The sequence below is a fragment of the Pimephales promelas genome, chromosome 22 (genome assembly GCF_988280905.1).
Source record: "Pimephales promelas chromosome 22, fPimPro1.hap1.1, whole genome shotgun sequence".
Taxonomy (NCBI): domain Eukaryota; kingdom Metazoa; phylum Chordata; class Actinopteri; order Cypriniformes; family Leuciscidae; genus Pimephales; species Pimephales promelas.
The window spans coordinates 14,606,337-14,622,681 of record NC_142790.1 but is presented as its reverse complement, the minus strand read 5'-3'; the positions used below and the strand labels follow the sequence as shown (position 1 = coordinate 14,622,681).

The following is a 16,345-nucleotide window of genomic DNA, read 5'->3' as shown; positions in this document are numbered from 1 at the left end:
ACTTCCTCCACCACTGCTTTTACCCCATGCTGGTGAGCCTGTTACGAGGTAAAAAGCCAGCATATAGCCACATGAGCTACATTTATATGATTTTTACACAAAATAAACTTCGTTTGGGATTTATTTTCACACAAAAATGTTCAATACACACACATATTTATTGTCTGCATAATGCACTTTGGGAATAGTGAAAAGCAAATTTGTTCTTAAGGTGTGCCTTTAGCCCCGTTGTACCCTACTGATTACAAGCGCAATCTTCTTTGTCTCACTGTTTGTGTCTTCCATGTCTATCTATTCATCTGCACACTCATCTGCAGGGAATGCCACCATTCGATTAAAGTAAACTAAATTTAGCGGATGGCTTTCTCGTGCAGTTATGACATGATTGCTGTTCTCCCTGAAGTACAGATGGCAATTGTGGGGCTATTTGAATTAAAATGGCTTTTGCCAAATAACATCCTAAATTGGAAAATAAAAGGAATGCTCCTTCAAAAGTCCCAATGCACTGTTTCACTGCCTGGCCGTTATTTCATTGTCACAACTATTTTGAGCAGGAATATCCCAGTGATATTACTTATGTGTTAGGAATTTCCTGTTTAAAATGTTTACTTCCTGTGCAGCCAAAGGAAACTGTTGGTGCCCCTTTAAATGACAGACTTGATGTATTCGGCAAACAAATTGATTATTTTGTTGCCCAAAGCACCTCGTTCGTCCGCCCTTCTGATTGGATAAACATCCGAAAGTTCAGAGGCATTGCAGAGGACCAGCGCAACCTAAATCACAAAACAGGAAGCCATTATCAGAGGGTGTTATGGTTCACTCCTTATCTATGAGCTCACATCTGCACCACCCTGCCCCTCCCTCAACACAGGAAGTGCCCAAAGCAAGCCACAATCCTCTGGGGTAACTATCCCTAACTTTAAAAAACTGCCAACTCCCAAAGAGACACCGATGGAATTTTTTTGTTGTTGGTTGGATTCATTGTTTTGGTTTTGTTCACATTTATAGCTTAAAATAATCCTTTGTGCGACTGTCAAAGAGAGATTCGATTTAGCATCTCACTCTGTTAGCATGTCAACAGCTAAAATTTGGAAGACAAAGGAGATTATATTTTAGATCATGGTTCCAGTAAAAACGTTGTGTGGTCTGATCACAAGTGTTCAAATGAGACATATTGCCATTTACTGTACATCTGATATTGACGTGCATCTCAAATGTGTCAAATATGGTAAAGCATCAAGATCAGTTTATCTTTTAAAGGGTAACTAAACCCCTGGTCAGAGCCTGACTCCACCCACTGGCAATATTTGAAAAATGCTGGAAAAGTGGGCAGAGCCCATCGGAGGGGGGCGTGCACCTGAGACGCATCTCTTTGTATGGAACTTGCCTACGTCACCAACAACCGCTGTGTCACGTACCACCGCAAACATCCAATAGGAGAATTCAACTGCAGTAGCCACCGTTCCAACCTGAAGAGGGCAGCACTAAGACGTTTTTACATCATATATTGTAGAAATAGAACACTTTATAAACAAATGCCAAAAAAGTTACTCGAATCAATGACTGGTATTAATAAAGATCCATCCTTACAGATCATTAACTAAAAAAAGTTGGCTAAGTGTTTTATTTACTCTTTAAAATATCAGTTCATTTTCATTCAGGATGTAACATTTTGTGATCGAAACCTCTCAAAAATGAATTTTATTGATATTGATGTACTGTACATAGTAGTATTTATGAATTCAAAATATTTTTCAAGCAAAATACCACTCAAAAGATTGGGGTTGGTAAGATCTATTTATTGTATAAACTGTATTTTGTTGTATATTTAAGAAAAAAAGTTATTCTTCCCAGATACAGTTGTTAACACCAGGTGTATACATGTCTCAGAAGGTTTCTGCATCTTATTCTGTAACTTATTAGACTTTTATCTCAAGGTTAAAAACATACGCTGCTTCAGAATACTAATTTCAGCTGGTTTCCCAGACCAATTAATGTGACAGAGATTAAACACCATTTATAAAAGAGCGAGGGGGTCATGGGAGGATATAAAGGTTCATTACCAAAAGAACAGTGTTTACATCTGTTCTTTTGGGAAACCGCCAGACTTGCTAGTTATTGAGTGTCTCTGCAAAGCACTGTGCTAATCAATGCTTTGGCTAAACACCTAGAATAGGCCTTTTCCCTGCACCTTCCCTTTGCATTTTCTGCTTGACTCAGTGGCTAGTTTATCACTGTGAACCAGTGTGGTTTTCGCTACAGGGAAGCTTGTTCAATTTTCCACTGGGTGCTCATCATGTAGAGTGGACATGTCGCCGTCTGCTGTATGTGTGCAGCTAGCAAAGCATTAATGCTGATGTGTGCGATTGTGTCCTATTTTCATTCGCATATTGCCTTGGAAAACAAAAAAATATATATGTTTTTCACAATAAAACCCAATTCACAGTTTTATGCGAATGATTAGGCAGGATGTTTTTCAGATTTCAAAAGTAATGTGCATGGACGCATATTTCGTATGTTTTGTGGCCTTATTTCAGAAACTTTCATTTTTAGTTTTTTCAATAACCACGCATAACAATATTCTCTCAAAAATACAAACATATACATACATGTTGGTCACATATTATGGTAGCCCTGTTTGTGCTAAATATAGTGTAATTTCACCTGTGTCATTAATTTGTTTATAAGCAACTGAAAAAAGCACACGTCACATGACAAAACATCTCAAGGACCCCCAAAACACCTTAGACCACAGAGGGTTAAATATATTGTATAATAATGCAAAGGGGGGAATATTTGTGGGACCTGATAATGCCAAATGTCTTATGTTACTAGTAAAAACCAGCCTACATTATTTTAAATATATTTAGTCAGTGAAAGAGTGCAAGCATATTCATCTAATAGTTTTCAGCTTCAGAATCATGAATATTTTTATTTTGTTCACCATCAAAGTCAAAGCCTATTCGTTGACACCCACAATGTAATATTAAATTTAGCATTTTAATCAACAGTACATTTTTTGTTAACTTTTTATCATGTCTTGGAGTATTGCAATAATATCGTATAGTGAGTTCAGTATCGCAATATATGTTTTGAATCGTGACATGAGGGTATCGTTGTTTAGGGTATTGTGACATGAGAGTACCTGATGAATAGAAATGACATCATTATTTTTCCAATATTCACAGTAATTATCTAAATAATTAAATGGCCGACATAGTTTAAAAGAATTCGGGTCTTCTTGGGTCCATTCGGAAAAAGCACATTTATTTGAAATTACCTGAGACCCAAGGCCACTAATAATCGAACCCGACCCGTGTCTTTCCGATCCAAGCAGACCGTTTTGTCAGTCAACACTGTTCAGCCTCATACTGCAGATGCCATCTTGGCTCGTTGTCTCTGGAGGTGAGGCTAGTGTGTAATACTGAATGATGGATGGGAAGATAAGCTGTAAACCCATACAAGCTGTCGAGGCCATTTGAGATCTCAGTATCTGCAGCTTTAATGTGAGAGACATGCAGACAGTTCAAGGATCACAGTGTGCAGGATGGTTCTTTCATGTGATTTATTAATGTCAGCTATATGTATGATTTTAGGAATGTCACAGGCTACATAAACATTCCAAAGACTTTTCCTTTCTGTTAATTTCCCCCTTTCCGTGACCTTGCATACATTTGAAGATGGAAATTATAATCAAGATTGTGGTTCAGGCCTGCTGGAGCAATACATACTAATAGCTAGCTGGCTTTTGACCTGGCACTTAGGGTTAAACTGCCGCTCACTGATGCTTAATAGTATCAATATCACCGTTTCTTTTTTGGGGGGAATACAAAACATGTTTTAAAGATTGTTCACAAATATACTATGGGCTGTCAAGCTGTTGAAATTACAAGAAATTGCCATAAAGTAAAAAAAAAAGTCCATATGAGATTTAAGATGTTATCTGCAAAAAAAGTTCTTAAAAATTTGGCACGTGCTGCACAACTTATTTTCAGTAATTAATGGCTTAAATGATAATCATATGGACTTTTATGGTACTATTATAGCACTCTTTTCTTGTATGAGAAAAAGCAGCGTGAACATTTCTCAAAATTTCTTCTGGAGAAACAACATTTTCATAAATCTTCTTTAATTATTTTTAAGAAAGTTCCAAAATATAAAAGACCTGAAACAAAAACTGTGATATAATTCTACGTCAGAGAAAGACTCCTGCCCCCATCCATCTGTGAACGTTGTATTTTAAATCAGCAGTTGGCAGCGCATGTAATTTTGTAATGAAAGTCATTTTTTTAGCACAGAAACAGAGGAAGCAATTATTGCAAGGTTAATCATTCCATGTGCAAGCTCTAGCTTGTCAAACTAATTTATCTACTGAACAATAACAAAGAACTTTTGCATATGCGTTTTCAATTATATTCTACGTTTTATTCGGGTTCTCAGCTATTTTGTGCATGTTCTAGTGTCTTGTCACTCTCTTTTGATTCGCAACTCTCCTTTCTTTACAGCACCATTCACTCCGTTACATAATGAATGTTTTTGCTGGACTTTCCATCATTTTGGTTTTTGAATTTGCTTTCTTTGCTGACACCTCTTCTGTTTCTGTGTGAAAGAGGAGGTCTTTCTGTCTGTGTTAGACCTGGTTAGGTTTACTCTATCAGCATAGTGCTGTTGCTCTGGCTAATTACACCTGACCATAACATTGCATGCACACACACACACACACACACACACACATATGCTGTATGTGACATTGATTAATACACGCACACACACACCCCTTCATTCTGTGAATGGGTACTTCTTTCTAGGCTTGGCTCATTTGACTTGTTAAGGCTAATTTCATTGTGTGCATCCTAAATGCATATGATTTTAGATCATAAAATGATGTCAAATTATTGGTACTAGTGAATAAGAACTGTTGTTTTGAAATGCATCACAGTTTCCACAAAAATAAGAAATGTTTTTGAGAACCAAATCAGAATATTAGTGTCAGGTATATTCATTTGCTCATTTAGTTTCATTATAGTGGATTTCCTGTTGTCTTTGTTCATGCTTCCTGTGATCGTTAGTTGCTATGGCAATTCATCTGATCATCACACCTGTTAATCTTTTAGTTTGTTATCAGTGTGTATTTAAGTTCCTCGTTTCTCTACCTTGATTGTCTGTTATTTTTTTGGTCTTTCGTTACTTGTGGATTATCTTGTTTGTTTGATTAAATACTTTTATTTTTGAATTCATCTTTATCTTCTTCTGTGGACCTTATATTCACTGTGATCATGACAATTAGAATGATTTCTGAAGGATCGTGTGACACTAAAGACTAGAGCAATGATGCTGAAAATGAAACTTTGCTGTCACAGAGATAAATTAAATTTATTAAAATAGAAACCAAACAAGTTATTTTAAATTGTTATATTTCATTTACATTTATTCAATTACAATTGCTATGTCAGAGGTCGCACGCCTCTGGAGCAACTAGGGGTTAAGTGTCTTGCTCAGGGACACATTGGTGTCGATTTGAACCCGGGTCTCTCACACTAAAGGCATGTGTCTTATCAACTGCGCCATTACCACCCCACACAATATAAAAATGCATTTTTCATTAAATAAAGGTGACTTTAGTGAAGAAAAAAAAAATATTACCACCCCAAAATCTGGTATAGTTTTAATAAAAATCAAGCACCGAGGCATTAGAAGTGCATGTAGTTGAGTTAACTCCTACATGCCTCTTGTGGTCCAGTGCTCATCTTGCAAAGTATCCAGTGTGTGTTTTCACCCAGTGCTGTGATTGTGTTATGTGCTGTCCTCCTCTGCCTCCCCCGCCTCCCCCTCACTATTACACTGTGAGTCAGACAAGTATAAGAGTGTGTATGAGCATAAATGTCACAAGAGAGTGAGTCATTCGTTGATGGATGGGAGATAACCTTGGTAATGCCAGTGTTTTTAAAAGCAAAGAATAGTAATATTTATCTTGCCTTCTTCAGAACTTCCATTCATTCACACATACAACCACACACATACAGTATGTCATTCGTGGATTAACATGATTTGCTATTGGACATGTTTCTGGATCATCCTTTGTTGTTTCTGGAACAACATCTCATACTCCTCAAACAATCATACTCCTAATCTGTGACTCAGACAGACCACCCACAGTCTGTTCACTGATGGTCCTACAAGGAAAAATTACAAAAACAGCCTGAAATAATCAAACTGACGATTGATAATCTGGCAATTCATAACCTGTTATGCTACTTCTGGGATTCTGCTCAAGCTTTGGATTTTTCAAAGATCACCTTAGTAGTACCAAATCTTTTAAGGATACTCATCACTTTTCTACACAATTCCATAACTTTCTGTACATTCTAGTATATATGCTAGTTTTCCATATGGCAGTTAGATACAGTAAAGGTAGTAAAGGTACTTATCCACTATTCTATGCCATTTTGTAGTATAGAGTGTGAGTATGTTCAAGCTAAAAGTTCCAAAAAGAAAAATACCTGGATGATGTACTTAATTAACCAAAAAATCTGATGTGGGGAAAAGTGTGGAATGTTGGACACTTCAAGCATAGTATCCTTTCATATATTATCCTGTACTAAATATGAGAAGTACCTCCGCAGTCTGCATGGCAGTGGGTAGATCCTTCGGGGGGATAAAATGACAGGATTTAGAATAGTGATCCACAACTGACAGAACAGTTGAAAATTCCTGAGACGGAGGCAAATCAGTTACAAAATCTGCGGCGATGTGGGACCATGGGTGTTGAGGCACTGGAAGTGGCTGTAAGACACCGGCAGGTTTAAGGTGGGAAGATTTGAAAGTTACAGATGGAACAGTCCAGCCCATCAGCCCAGAGTGTGGACCACCACAAGCGGTTGGAAACTAGCTGTACTGTAGCAGAAATACTTGGGTGTCCAGCGCTGAGTGTGCAGTGAACCCATTGAAGCACCCGATCACGGAGTTTGAGGGGTACGAAAAGGCGACCCAATAGACATTCAGGCGGTACCGGAAGAGCTTGTTGTGCCTCAGTCACCTCCGAGAGAATATTCCACTGCACAGGAGCCGCAATCAAAGTAGAAGGAAGGAAGGGTTCTGGCTTGGAGATTTCGTTGAATTCCTCGAACTGGCGAAACAGAGCATCGGCCTTCCCCCGTTCTTAGACCCAGGTCTGTACATGATCTTGAAATTGAAGCGGGAGAAGAACAATGACCAGCGAGCCTGACAAGCATTCAAACGCTTGGCGGATGTGATATATTGAAGATTTCTGTGGTCAGTGAGAACGGTGAAAGGCTGACGTGTACCCTCCAGCTAGTGCCTCCACTCCTCCAAGGCCGCTTCATGGCCAGAAGCTCAATTGCATTCTGCTTGCGGGAGAAAAAGGCACAGGGAAACATTTTAGAGGGGTTACCGTGGCGTTGAGACAGGATCACACCCACTCCAGTGCCTCCACGGTGAACACCTCTAGGTTAGGATGATGGAGAATGGGTGCAGACGTGAACCTCTCTTTCAGCCGGGTAAACGCTGAAGTCTCCCCATATCCTAGGAAGGCGATCCGGGTTCTGATGAAACTCGCACTCTGAATCTTGGCATATAACTGGTTCTCAATTAAGCGTTTGAGGACTGCACGCACACCCTGGATGTGTTTCGAGGGTCTCTGAAAAAATCAAGTTGTCATCAATATAAACAATAACCTTCTGATTCAGCATGTCACGAAAGATCTCATTAACAAATGACTGGAACACAGAAGGACTATTGGACAGCCTGAACGGCATAACCCGATACTCATAGTGCCCTGTGCTTGTAGAAAAGGCCGACTTCCACTCATCACCCCTCCGCATGCGAATGGTGTTGTAAAGGTTTCTCAAATCCAGCTTGGTGAAGTAACAGGCTGAGCGAAGCATATCCAGGGCTGCTGGCACTAAAGGCAGGGGATAACAATATTTCATGGTTACCTCATTGAGACCTCGGAAATCGATGCAGGGTCGAAGACTCCCATCCTTCTTCTTTATGAAGAAAAACCCAGTGGACGGGAGATGTGGAAGTGGTGATGAAACTTTAGCAAGCTGCTCCTCGGTATACGAATTCATAGCCTCAGTTTCCGGTTGTGACAGTGGAAACACTCAGCCGTGCGGGGGAACGGCTCCAGGTAGAAGGTCAATAGCACAATCGCTGGCCCGGTGCAGGGGTAGAAGTGAAGCTTCTCTCTCGCTGAATGCCAGGGCAAGATCATGGTAGACCACAGGAACTCCTTGCATGTTCAACTTCTCGGAGGAACTGTGGCTTGATTCAGGACCACAGAGAGCAGGCAAGCAGTGGACCTGACAGAATGGAGACCATTGAGTAATTCTCCTCTCAGCCCAGGAAATTAGAGGGTTGTGTCTCTCAAGCCAAGGCAATCCCAGAATTACAGGATGAAGTGGTGAGCTGATTGTGTACAACTGAATTCTCTCTGTGTGACAAGACCCAAAGTTGAGAGTAAGAGGTTGCATGATGTATTGTACCTCCCCTGTCCCCAGGGGGCGTCCATTCAGGGCTGCCACAGCCACACGGGACTCAGAAAGGGATGAGAGAGAGATGATTAGACAAAGCAAACTCTAGATCGACAAAATTCCCTGCGGCTCCAGAGTCAATAAAAGCCCTTGTTTCACAAATACTTCCTTAGACTGGGAGAGTTGGGAGGATTAATCAAAGAACGCACCACAAAAGGATTTCTGGATCTGGATCTCACAGGACAAGAAGCTCTTAGATGACCAGCTTGAGCAGAGTACAGGCGCAATTTATTCCGCATCTTCTTCTCTCACATTCCTACGTGGTGAGACGTGTGAAGCCGACCAGCATGGGCCTGAAATCCATGCTGGCTGGTGGATTAGCGAAGAGACTGGGCGAGAAAGGTGCGCTTCGAGAGTGGATGAGATTGTCGAGACGAATGGCGAGCTCTCCGAGGGTCCTTCCATTCATGACAAGTCAATTCCCCTTGCAGATTCATATCCAAACCACTTCGGTAAAGCAACTTAAGTGGTTCCTCCGTCCAACCCGTTTGTGCTGCCAGGGTGCGGAAGGAAAGCGTGTAGTCAGCCTCGGTGGAACTCCCTTCACTTAATGCGAGGAGCAGCTCTTCTGGCTCCTTACCTCCTTAAATAGGTCGCACTGCAACAGAAATCCTCTACAGGCAGCAGATGAGCCATTCAACTTCTCAGGGAAAGATAATTTAGGGTTGCTTGAAGTCGTACTCACGCTTGATGTTAAGGGAGCAGGAGCTGCGGAAGCTTGAGCAACGGCCGCGTTCTGCTGAGAGAGGGTTTGCACGGACTTCACAAGCTCGTCTGTGAGATTAGTTAACTTGACCAGCTGTTGTTGGTGTGCGATTAACACAGATGCCTGGGAAGAAACCTCGGAAGCAAGACGCTGGAAGGCTGCTGGATCATGTGGTGGCGAAGTGTTCTGTAATGACGGAGCTGAGGCAGTCAAATCCATCTGCAATACATCTGCAAGGAATCAGTGCAGTTCTTGAACTGGGATGACAGGGAGCGTGTGAGGCCGGAGAGAGTTGAAGGCTCAGTGACAGCCGCGCGTTCAGTGACACTATGCTACTATTCCATATGGCAGATATAGTAAGATTAAATCAAGTCAAGTCAACTTCATAGCGCTTTTTACAATACAGATTGTTTCACTGCGATAAGATTGTTTTGGCTGTACAGCAGATTAGCATGCTAGTACAGACTAGATTAGCATGCTAGAATGCTTGTATTTTGTCTTTAACGATGGGATCTCAGAGTTTGTTGGCTTCTGATTTTCTCATTTGCTAATCTTTGATATTACACATCATTCATATCAACAGAACACAACCCAGAGGGAGGGAACAGACAAGCCATCAAAATACCAAGATAAAAACTCAGTCCAAACTGAGTAATCGCTGATTTTTTTTTAATGCTAACAGACTTGAAAGCCATTTCCAAACTTTTAACATTTTTTAAATTATAAATTATAAAACATGACTTGGCTAATAAGACAGTGGTGTGTTTACATGGGACCAAGGAGCTCATGATCAGATGATTTCAGTGGCTGTGTGAACCTTCAGATCCACGGCTTGTTAAACGCTCTGGGATGTGTTCAGAGGGGAGCGAGCTTGAGAGCTTGTGCCTGATCTAAACGCGCCACTTTGTTGTGAAATAAGCAGTGATTCATGTTTTATTTACAGGGTGATGTTTTATTAATGCTGTGTTAGATTGGAATGGCTGAATGGGAGATGTAATATCTTTTGATTCCAAAAAAAGGGACATGGCAAATACTTTCAATTCTGATGTACTGTTTTTAGTGAACGTTGAAATCAGCATGGTCATGTTGTCATCATAGCCATGTCGGTTTCTAGCATGGGCATGCTTGTGTTTGATATGGTAATTATGAATTAGCATTAGCACTTAAAAGAAAAACTGTCTGTTTTTCTCTTTTCTTCACAGCTTGTTCAGCAAGGGCAGATTGTGATTGGTAGGAAACTCCTGATTCACTAATCCTTTACACAATCAACTTGTTATCTTATTGTTGATCGATGCAACAGAGTATGTTTGTTCCAATGAAGTTTGTTATTCATGATAGTCACTCGTGAAGTGTTTGGGACTGTTTGTTTTTGTGTTGCAATCAGCCAATCAGTGGTGTCATGATGTAATTTTCCTTTACATCATGCTTTGGTCGGGTCATTAAGCTTTGTTGTCATTATTGAATAAAGAAAGAGTCTTAGAAGGGACCTTTGTGTATAGCATTAAGCACATATCTTAAAAAGAATGTCACATTTTGAACACTTACAGGTCAACAATGACGTCAACAATGACAATTGTTCAGTAGCTGGTCTTGAACTGACTCAGACTCAGATGTCTTCTTGATATTGTTTGTGATGTTGCTCTCTCATCTCTCACTGCCTTCCATCTTCTAAGAGCTGAATCTTGGTTTCTATAGCAACTAAAATAGCATGCAGATGAAACAATGTCCTTACTCTGATCATCAGGTGTTATCTATGTTTTTAAGTATGGATTGGTGACATAAAACACCATTTTGAACCATAAAGCAGGGTCCCGCCCATTTGTGCTGATGTCATCAAGACACTTAGTAACCATACCAGCATTCAGACTGTTCAAAAGTGTTCCTTGACTCATCTCTGAATGGCGCTGTAAGAACCTTATTGTGGACTAATAAAGCTTGAATTAAATGTTTCCTTGGTGCAGTGAGTACTTGATTTGGTATTTGCATAAAAGATTTTTGTCTAAATTCCTCTCACTGTTTTCCTTTCTCAGGTGTTCTACTGATTCTGTTTGCGCCAGTTGGGCTGGTGTTCTCTGCAGAAGAGCTTTACCCCAGCCAAACCCTTCGAGACCTTATCTCCATGTCAACGAGGACAAGAACCCTCTCCACGCTCTCACCGGGGTCCTTGAGCTGGCAGGAGGGTTCCAGCACTGGGGATCTGCACAACCAGGCACTGGCCTCTCTAGAAGCCATCCGTAGACCCACTACTGTCGACCCATTCCAGACACCGAAGACCATTGTACCTTCTGCCATAGTTCAGACATCAATAGTAGGGGTCCATCCAGTTGATCCCAGGGATCAGGAGCCACCTCGTAACCCTCTTTCAAAAGCAGAAGCCCCCCAAATGACCTCTGGAAGTATGTTCAATAGAACGACCTCTGGGTTTTTCGCCCCCAGAACACAAGAGCAGAACTTTAGCACTAATACAGATACGCCGAGTACAATCAGTAGAAAGCCAGTGAACCGGTTTGAGCCCTCAGGTTTGCTCTATAGGAATCAGATCAGTGCTACTGCATTGAACAGTGGAAACCAAACCACAAATTCTGGCTTGGGTCATTCTTTATTCTCAGGGACTGAAAGTGATGTGACCCCTAGTGCAAAGGGCCTTTTGGAAAATCCAGATACTGGAGAGATGGGAGTAGAGGACCCCATGGATCCTATACAACATCAGTCATCACCATTAATTTCACCCTTAAAAACCCACAAAGGGCAGAATGAGGACAAGTCGGCTCCACATCACACCATTACATTGCGTGACGTGTCGTCAACAGAGAATCCCACTCTCCCTTTGGAAACGTTGGGAGAGACTTTAGCACAAACTGACATCCAGTCTCCTTCTCCAGCTCTAGCCCCACCTTCTACCACATCCAATAATTCTTCAGGAGAGAGTGGAAGCTCTGCGGAAGTCCAAGGTGGTAGTAATGGAACCACCAACATGACCATTGATTCCCTTGTCTCCCTGACTAATGTCACAGACGTCATCAACAGCACTGGAGCCTCATGGCCTGCAGCGAATGATCCGGACACATCAGAAGCACCCTCCACCGCTAGCGGGAGCTTCATGAACAGGCAGGTCCCAGCCACCACACAAGGCCCATGGGGGTCTGGAAACCAGTCGGGCCCTGCGTTAGGTCCTAATCACAAAAAGTTCACCATCTGCCTGAACAAAATGGACATTGTGTGGTTGGTTCTTGCCATTAGCGTGCCTGTCTCCTCATGCTGTGAGTAACCAATATCACACTTCACCCAGCTTTGAACATTTGTGCTTTCTGTCATCATTTTTGACAGGAATTTTCCACAGAAGCAGCATAACATAATATTCCCTTTGTGGCTTGGTATATTTTGCGTACAACTTTTCTGAAACGCATCATACCAAATTCAAAAGTGGTCTTAAAGCTAATAGAGCTAGATGTTGAATTTTAATCTTTTAATTCATGTCTTCTTCTCTTCAGCCGTGCTACTTACCATATGCTGTATGAGGAAAAAGAAGAAGTCATCTTCTCAGGAGAACAACTTGAGCTACTGGAATGACGCCATCACCATGGATTACTTCACCCGCCATGCTGTGGAGCTCCCACGCGAGATACAATCACTAGAGACTGAGGTACTGACTGCTACTGCTTTTTGTGTTTATAGCTGTGATGTAACGGAAGTAGCAACACATCTTTTCTTCCGTTTTGTGATGTACCATTGACGTAGCCACGGGTGTGCCAGGGTGTGCTATTGCCACCCACACCTAAAATAAGATGCCGAATTCATTTTCTTAAGGGGGCACTTGGCAACTCTAGTTTTATCTTCACTCATTTCCACTTTTGTTTTGGCATGTGTTCTCATCAGCGCCCCCTACAGCTGTGCAGCATAGCTATATTTCACAACACTGTCATAAAAACACTCACTTGCGGCGCCTTCCTCCCCCTTTCTACCGCTGCTCATGTGCTTCTGTTATTATTGGAGCCGGCCAACTCTATCGCGTGGAGCTGTATCTACCGAGTGGGTAATAAATCATACACAATATGATAGAATTATGTCGAATTGCCACAAAGCTGTTTGTGTTTCTCGCTCGTTCTTGCTTCTCACGAGACATACTGGGACGTTAGTCCTCATGTTTCAAGGTTGGTTTCCCGCCTAGGGACGCTAGGAAAAGTGTGGAAAGCCACCATTCTCTCCAGAACAGGTTATTGAACCATTCAAATGGACCATTCTAAATGGTTTTATTAAGTTGAAATATTTGCCAAGTGCCCCTTTAATAAACAACGTCTTAATAAAAATGTTTTTCTCAACTCTGGCTATTGCATATTTGTTCATTTAAAATTTAATTAAATGCTTTAATTATCATTGTTAAAAAAATCCGACTAATGCCAACTAATCCGCAAACAGCCGCTGACTGTCTGACAGTAAAAAAGGCTTGTGCTTGCTTACTGAATACCATCCATCACGATTGAAAATGTGACTGATTTCATATGACAAGTTCAATAAACAAGTAATTCATATGAAGTCACTTACATTTTAGACACAATATTACATTTTTTGTGTGAAAATATTTCCAAATAAAGATCATAACAGTACCAGAACGCTTCTCAAAGGAACACTCAACCGCATTTTCATTTCTGAACGAATCAGCCTTTTGAACAGATCATTTGAATAAATGGCTCAATGACTCACTCATTAAAGGGATAGTTAAAATTCTGTTAGTAATTACTCAACCTCATGTTGTTCCAACCCCGTAAGTCTTTTGTTCATCTTCAGAACACAAATTAAGGATCACTGGATAACTCCTCCATAGGCTTCTCTAAGGGATCGAAACTTGCCGGCCCAAAAGTTATTAAAGACATCGTTAAAATAGTCCAAGTGACTACAGTGGCTCAATCTTAAATTGATCAAACGATGAGAATACTTTTTGTGTGCAAAAAACTAACAAAATTAAAGACTTTATTCAACTATTAATTTCTTTCTCTGTGGGCCTCGAGATAACGTTGTGAAACTGGGCAGCGCTTCTAGGTTGTAGGTCACACGCATCACACACATGACCAGCATTGGCCAATAGTGAGCCTACATGTGACGTACAACACAGAAGCACTGCGCAGTTTATTTCGGGGGTAATTTCTCAGCCAAATTTTATGTACGATTAATTGAATGCAATTCATGTAATTAATTAGATTACATTTTTTTTTTCTTTTTTTGCTGGCATATCATTGGCATATCATATCATTATGAAATGAACAGTAATCATTGCAATCAAGACAATGTGTGCTTGAAAACTCACTTAATGGTAACTGAGAGTGTTTTAACATGATTTCCCGTTCACGTTACATATCGCCACCTGGTGTCCAGTGTATAAGTTCTATATATAAAATGCACTAGTTTATAGTTGTTTTTTCCCCCTGAACCTTTTGCCAGATTGTTACCATAATCCCTTCATTGACATTTTCCATTTCAACATCTCCATGCTTCTTGTTTTCCACCTTTTCCTTCCTGCTTGCTGGCATTTTCTGACAGGAGTGTGATGATGATGATGGGGATGATGATGATGATGAATCATGTTTTGGATGCCGGTGACCAGGTGTTCATATCTTCCTTTATCTCTCTTTGAGAACCAACAGAGACATCCACTCCCTTCCTTTATTCCTTTGTCCTCAGTGTTTTTTAGTTGACTATTGTATCTTATGCCATTGACAATTTTTCGTAGTCCCTCAGTATATATATATATATATATATATATATATATATATATATAGATAGATAGATAGATAGATAGATAGATAGATAGATAGATAGATAGATAGATAGATAGATAGATAGATAGATAGATAGATAGATAGATAGATAGATAGATAGATTTGAGAATAGTTAAATCAATGGATGTATTTATTTTGATGTATGAATTAGAAATCCCAATATGTGTGACCAAATATGAATGAATGACAAAACATCGTATTAAAATCTAGTCTAGAGCCTCATAATAAGTTGTCTTTCCCCACAGGTGCAATTTAACCTGCTTCTTCCTTCATTTCCTCCCATTTATGTCACAGACGGCGTCTCCATGGCAATAGAGCTCAATCACTACACCATAGCACATTTGTGTCTATAAGAAGAACATAGAATACCTGTTCCTTTCACCTTAACTGCATTTAGCTTTGTAGCAGCTGCTTTTGAGTGATTAGCTTTTTAGTTAGCCTGAAAGCAAGTGCTAATGTTGTTTTTTGTGTGTTCAGGATCAGGAGACGTGTCTGCCCCCTAATGGTGACTACAGCGACAGCGGCGTGGTTCTGGTTAACCCCTTTTGCCAAGAGACTCTCTTTATCAACAGAGACAAGGCCTCTGACATCTAAACATATTATATTAAAAGGAGACAAAATCCCTGAGGATTTTCCAGTCTCTTTTCTTTGCTTGCATTTTTTAAGAATATATATAAATAAATATAAATATATATATATATATATACACATATATGTGGTGGACCTTCAAAGACTGCGGTTTATATATGAAACTGGTTTCAAGGAGCTGAAAGAATATTACAAAAATGAACAAATGTTATTTACTATGAGGGGGAGCCCTTGCATATTTTTCTGATGTGGATTTTCTACCAATGCTTCATTGTAATAAGGGTTTTTATGTCTTTTTTCAATAATAACAGTAAGTGTTGTTGCTCATATGTTCCAGTGGCTTTGGTTGTGCAGAGTGCTGAGAAACATGGCGCGTGGTGTAAGGATGCTTGTGTGACGTTACCCAAAATACTTAATATGATTACTTAAAAAAAAAAAGCCTGCCGCACTTGAATTACGTATGTAAGGGGATGCAAGGGCATTGATTCTGGAACGGTTCTGGGATGGGTCCAATGGGTACTACAGCAACCCTCACTTCCAAAATGGAGAAACTTGAGTTGATTGCCTGTTTGCATTTGATTGATGACGAATCATGACTTTCTGAGATGTTTGTCCCCAGATGAGTCACCAGCCAATTGTCCCATTCCTTAGATGTCGGAGATGTTTTCATGAGTGTATATGTCTTGTTGCATGCATCTGAGGTGTATGTGTCTTTAGACTATATG

General features: G+C 40.5%; 1 protein-coding gene across 2 annotated transcripts in view; it reads left to right on the top strand.

The window, feature by feature from the left end:
* tmem108 (transmembrane protein 108) overlaps positions 1-16,108 on the top strand; it is a 67,653-nt gene extending 51,545 nt beyond the window's left edge. For both annotated transcript variants that reach the window (XM_039666663.2, XM_039666664.2), the window contains exons 3-5: positions 11,289-12,518; positions 12,750-12,901; positions 15,510-16,108. In XM_039666663.2, the coding sequence (XP_039522597.2) occupies positions 11,289-12,518; positions 12,750-12,901; positions 15,510-15,626 (1,499 nt within the window). In that variant the 3' untranslated portion in view covers positions 15,627-16,108. The remainder of the gene's footprint in view (positions 1-11,288; positions 12,519-12,749; positions 12,902-15,509) is intronic.
* The last annotated feature ends 237 nt before the right edge of the window (positions 16,109-16,345 follow it).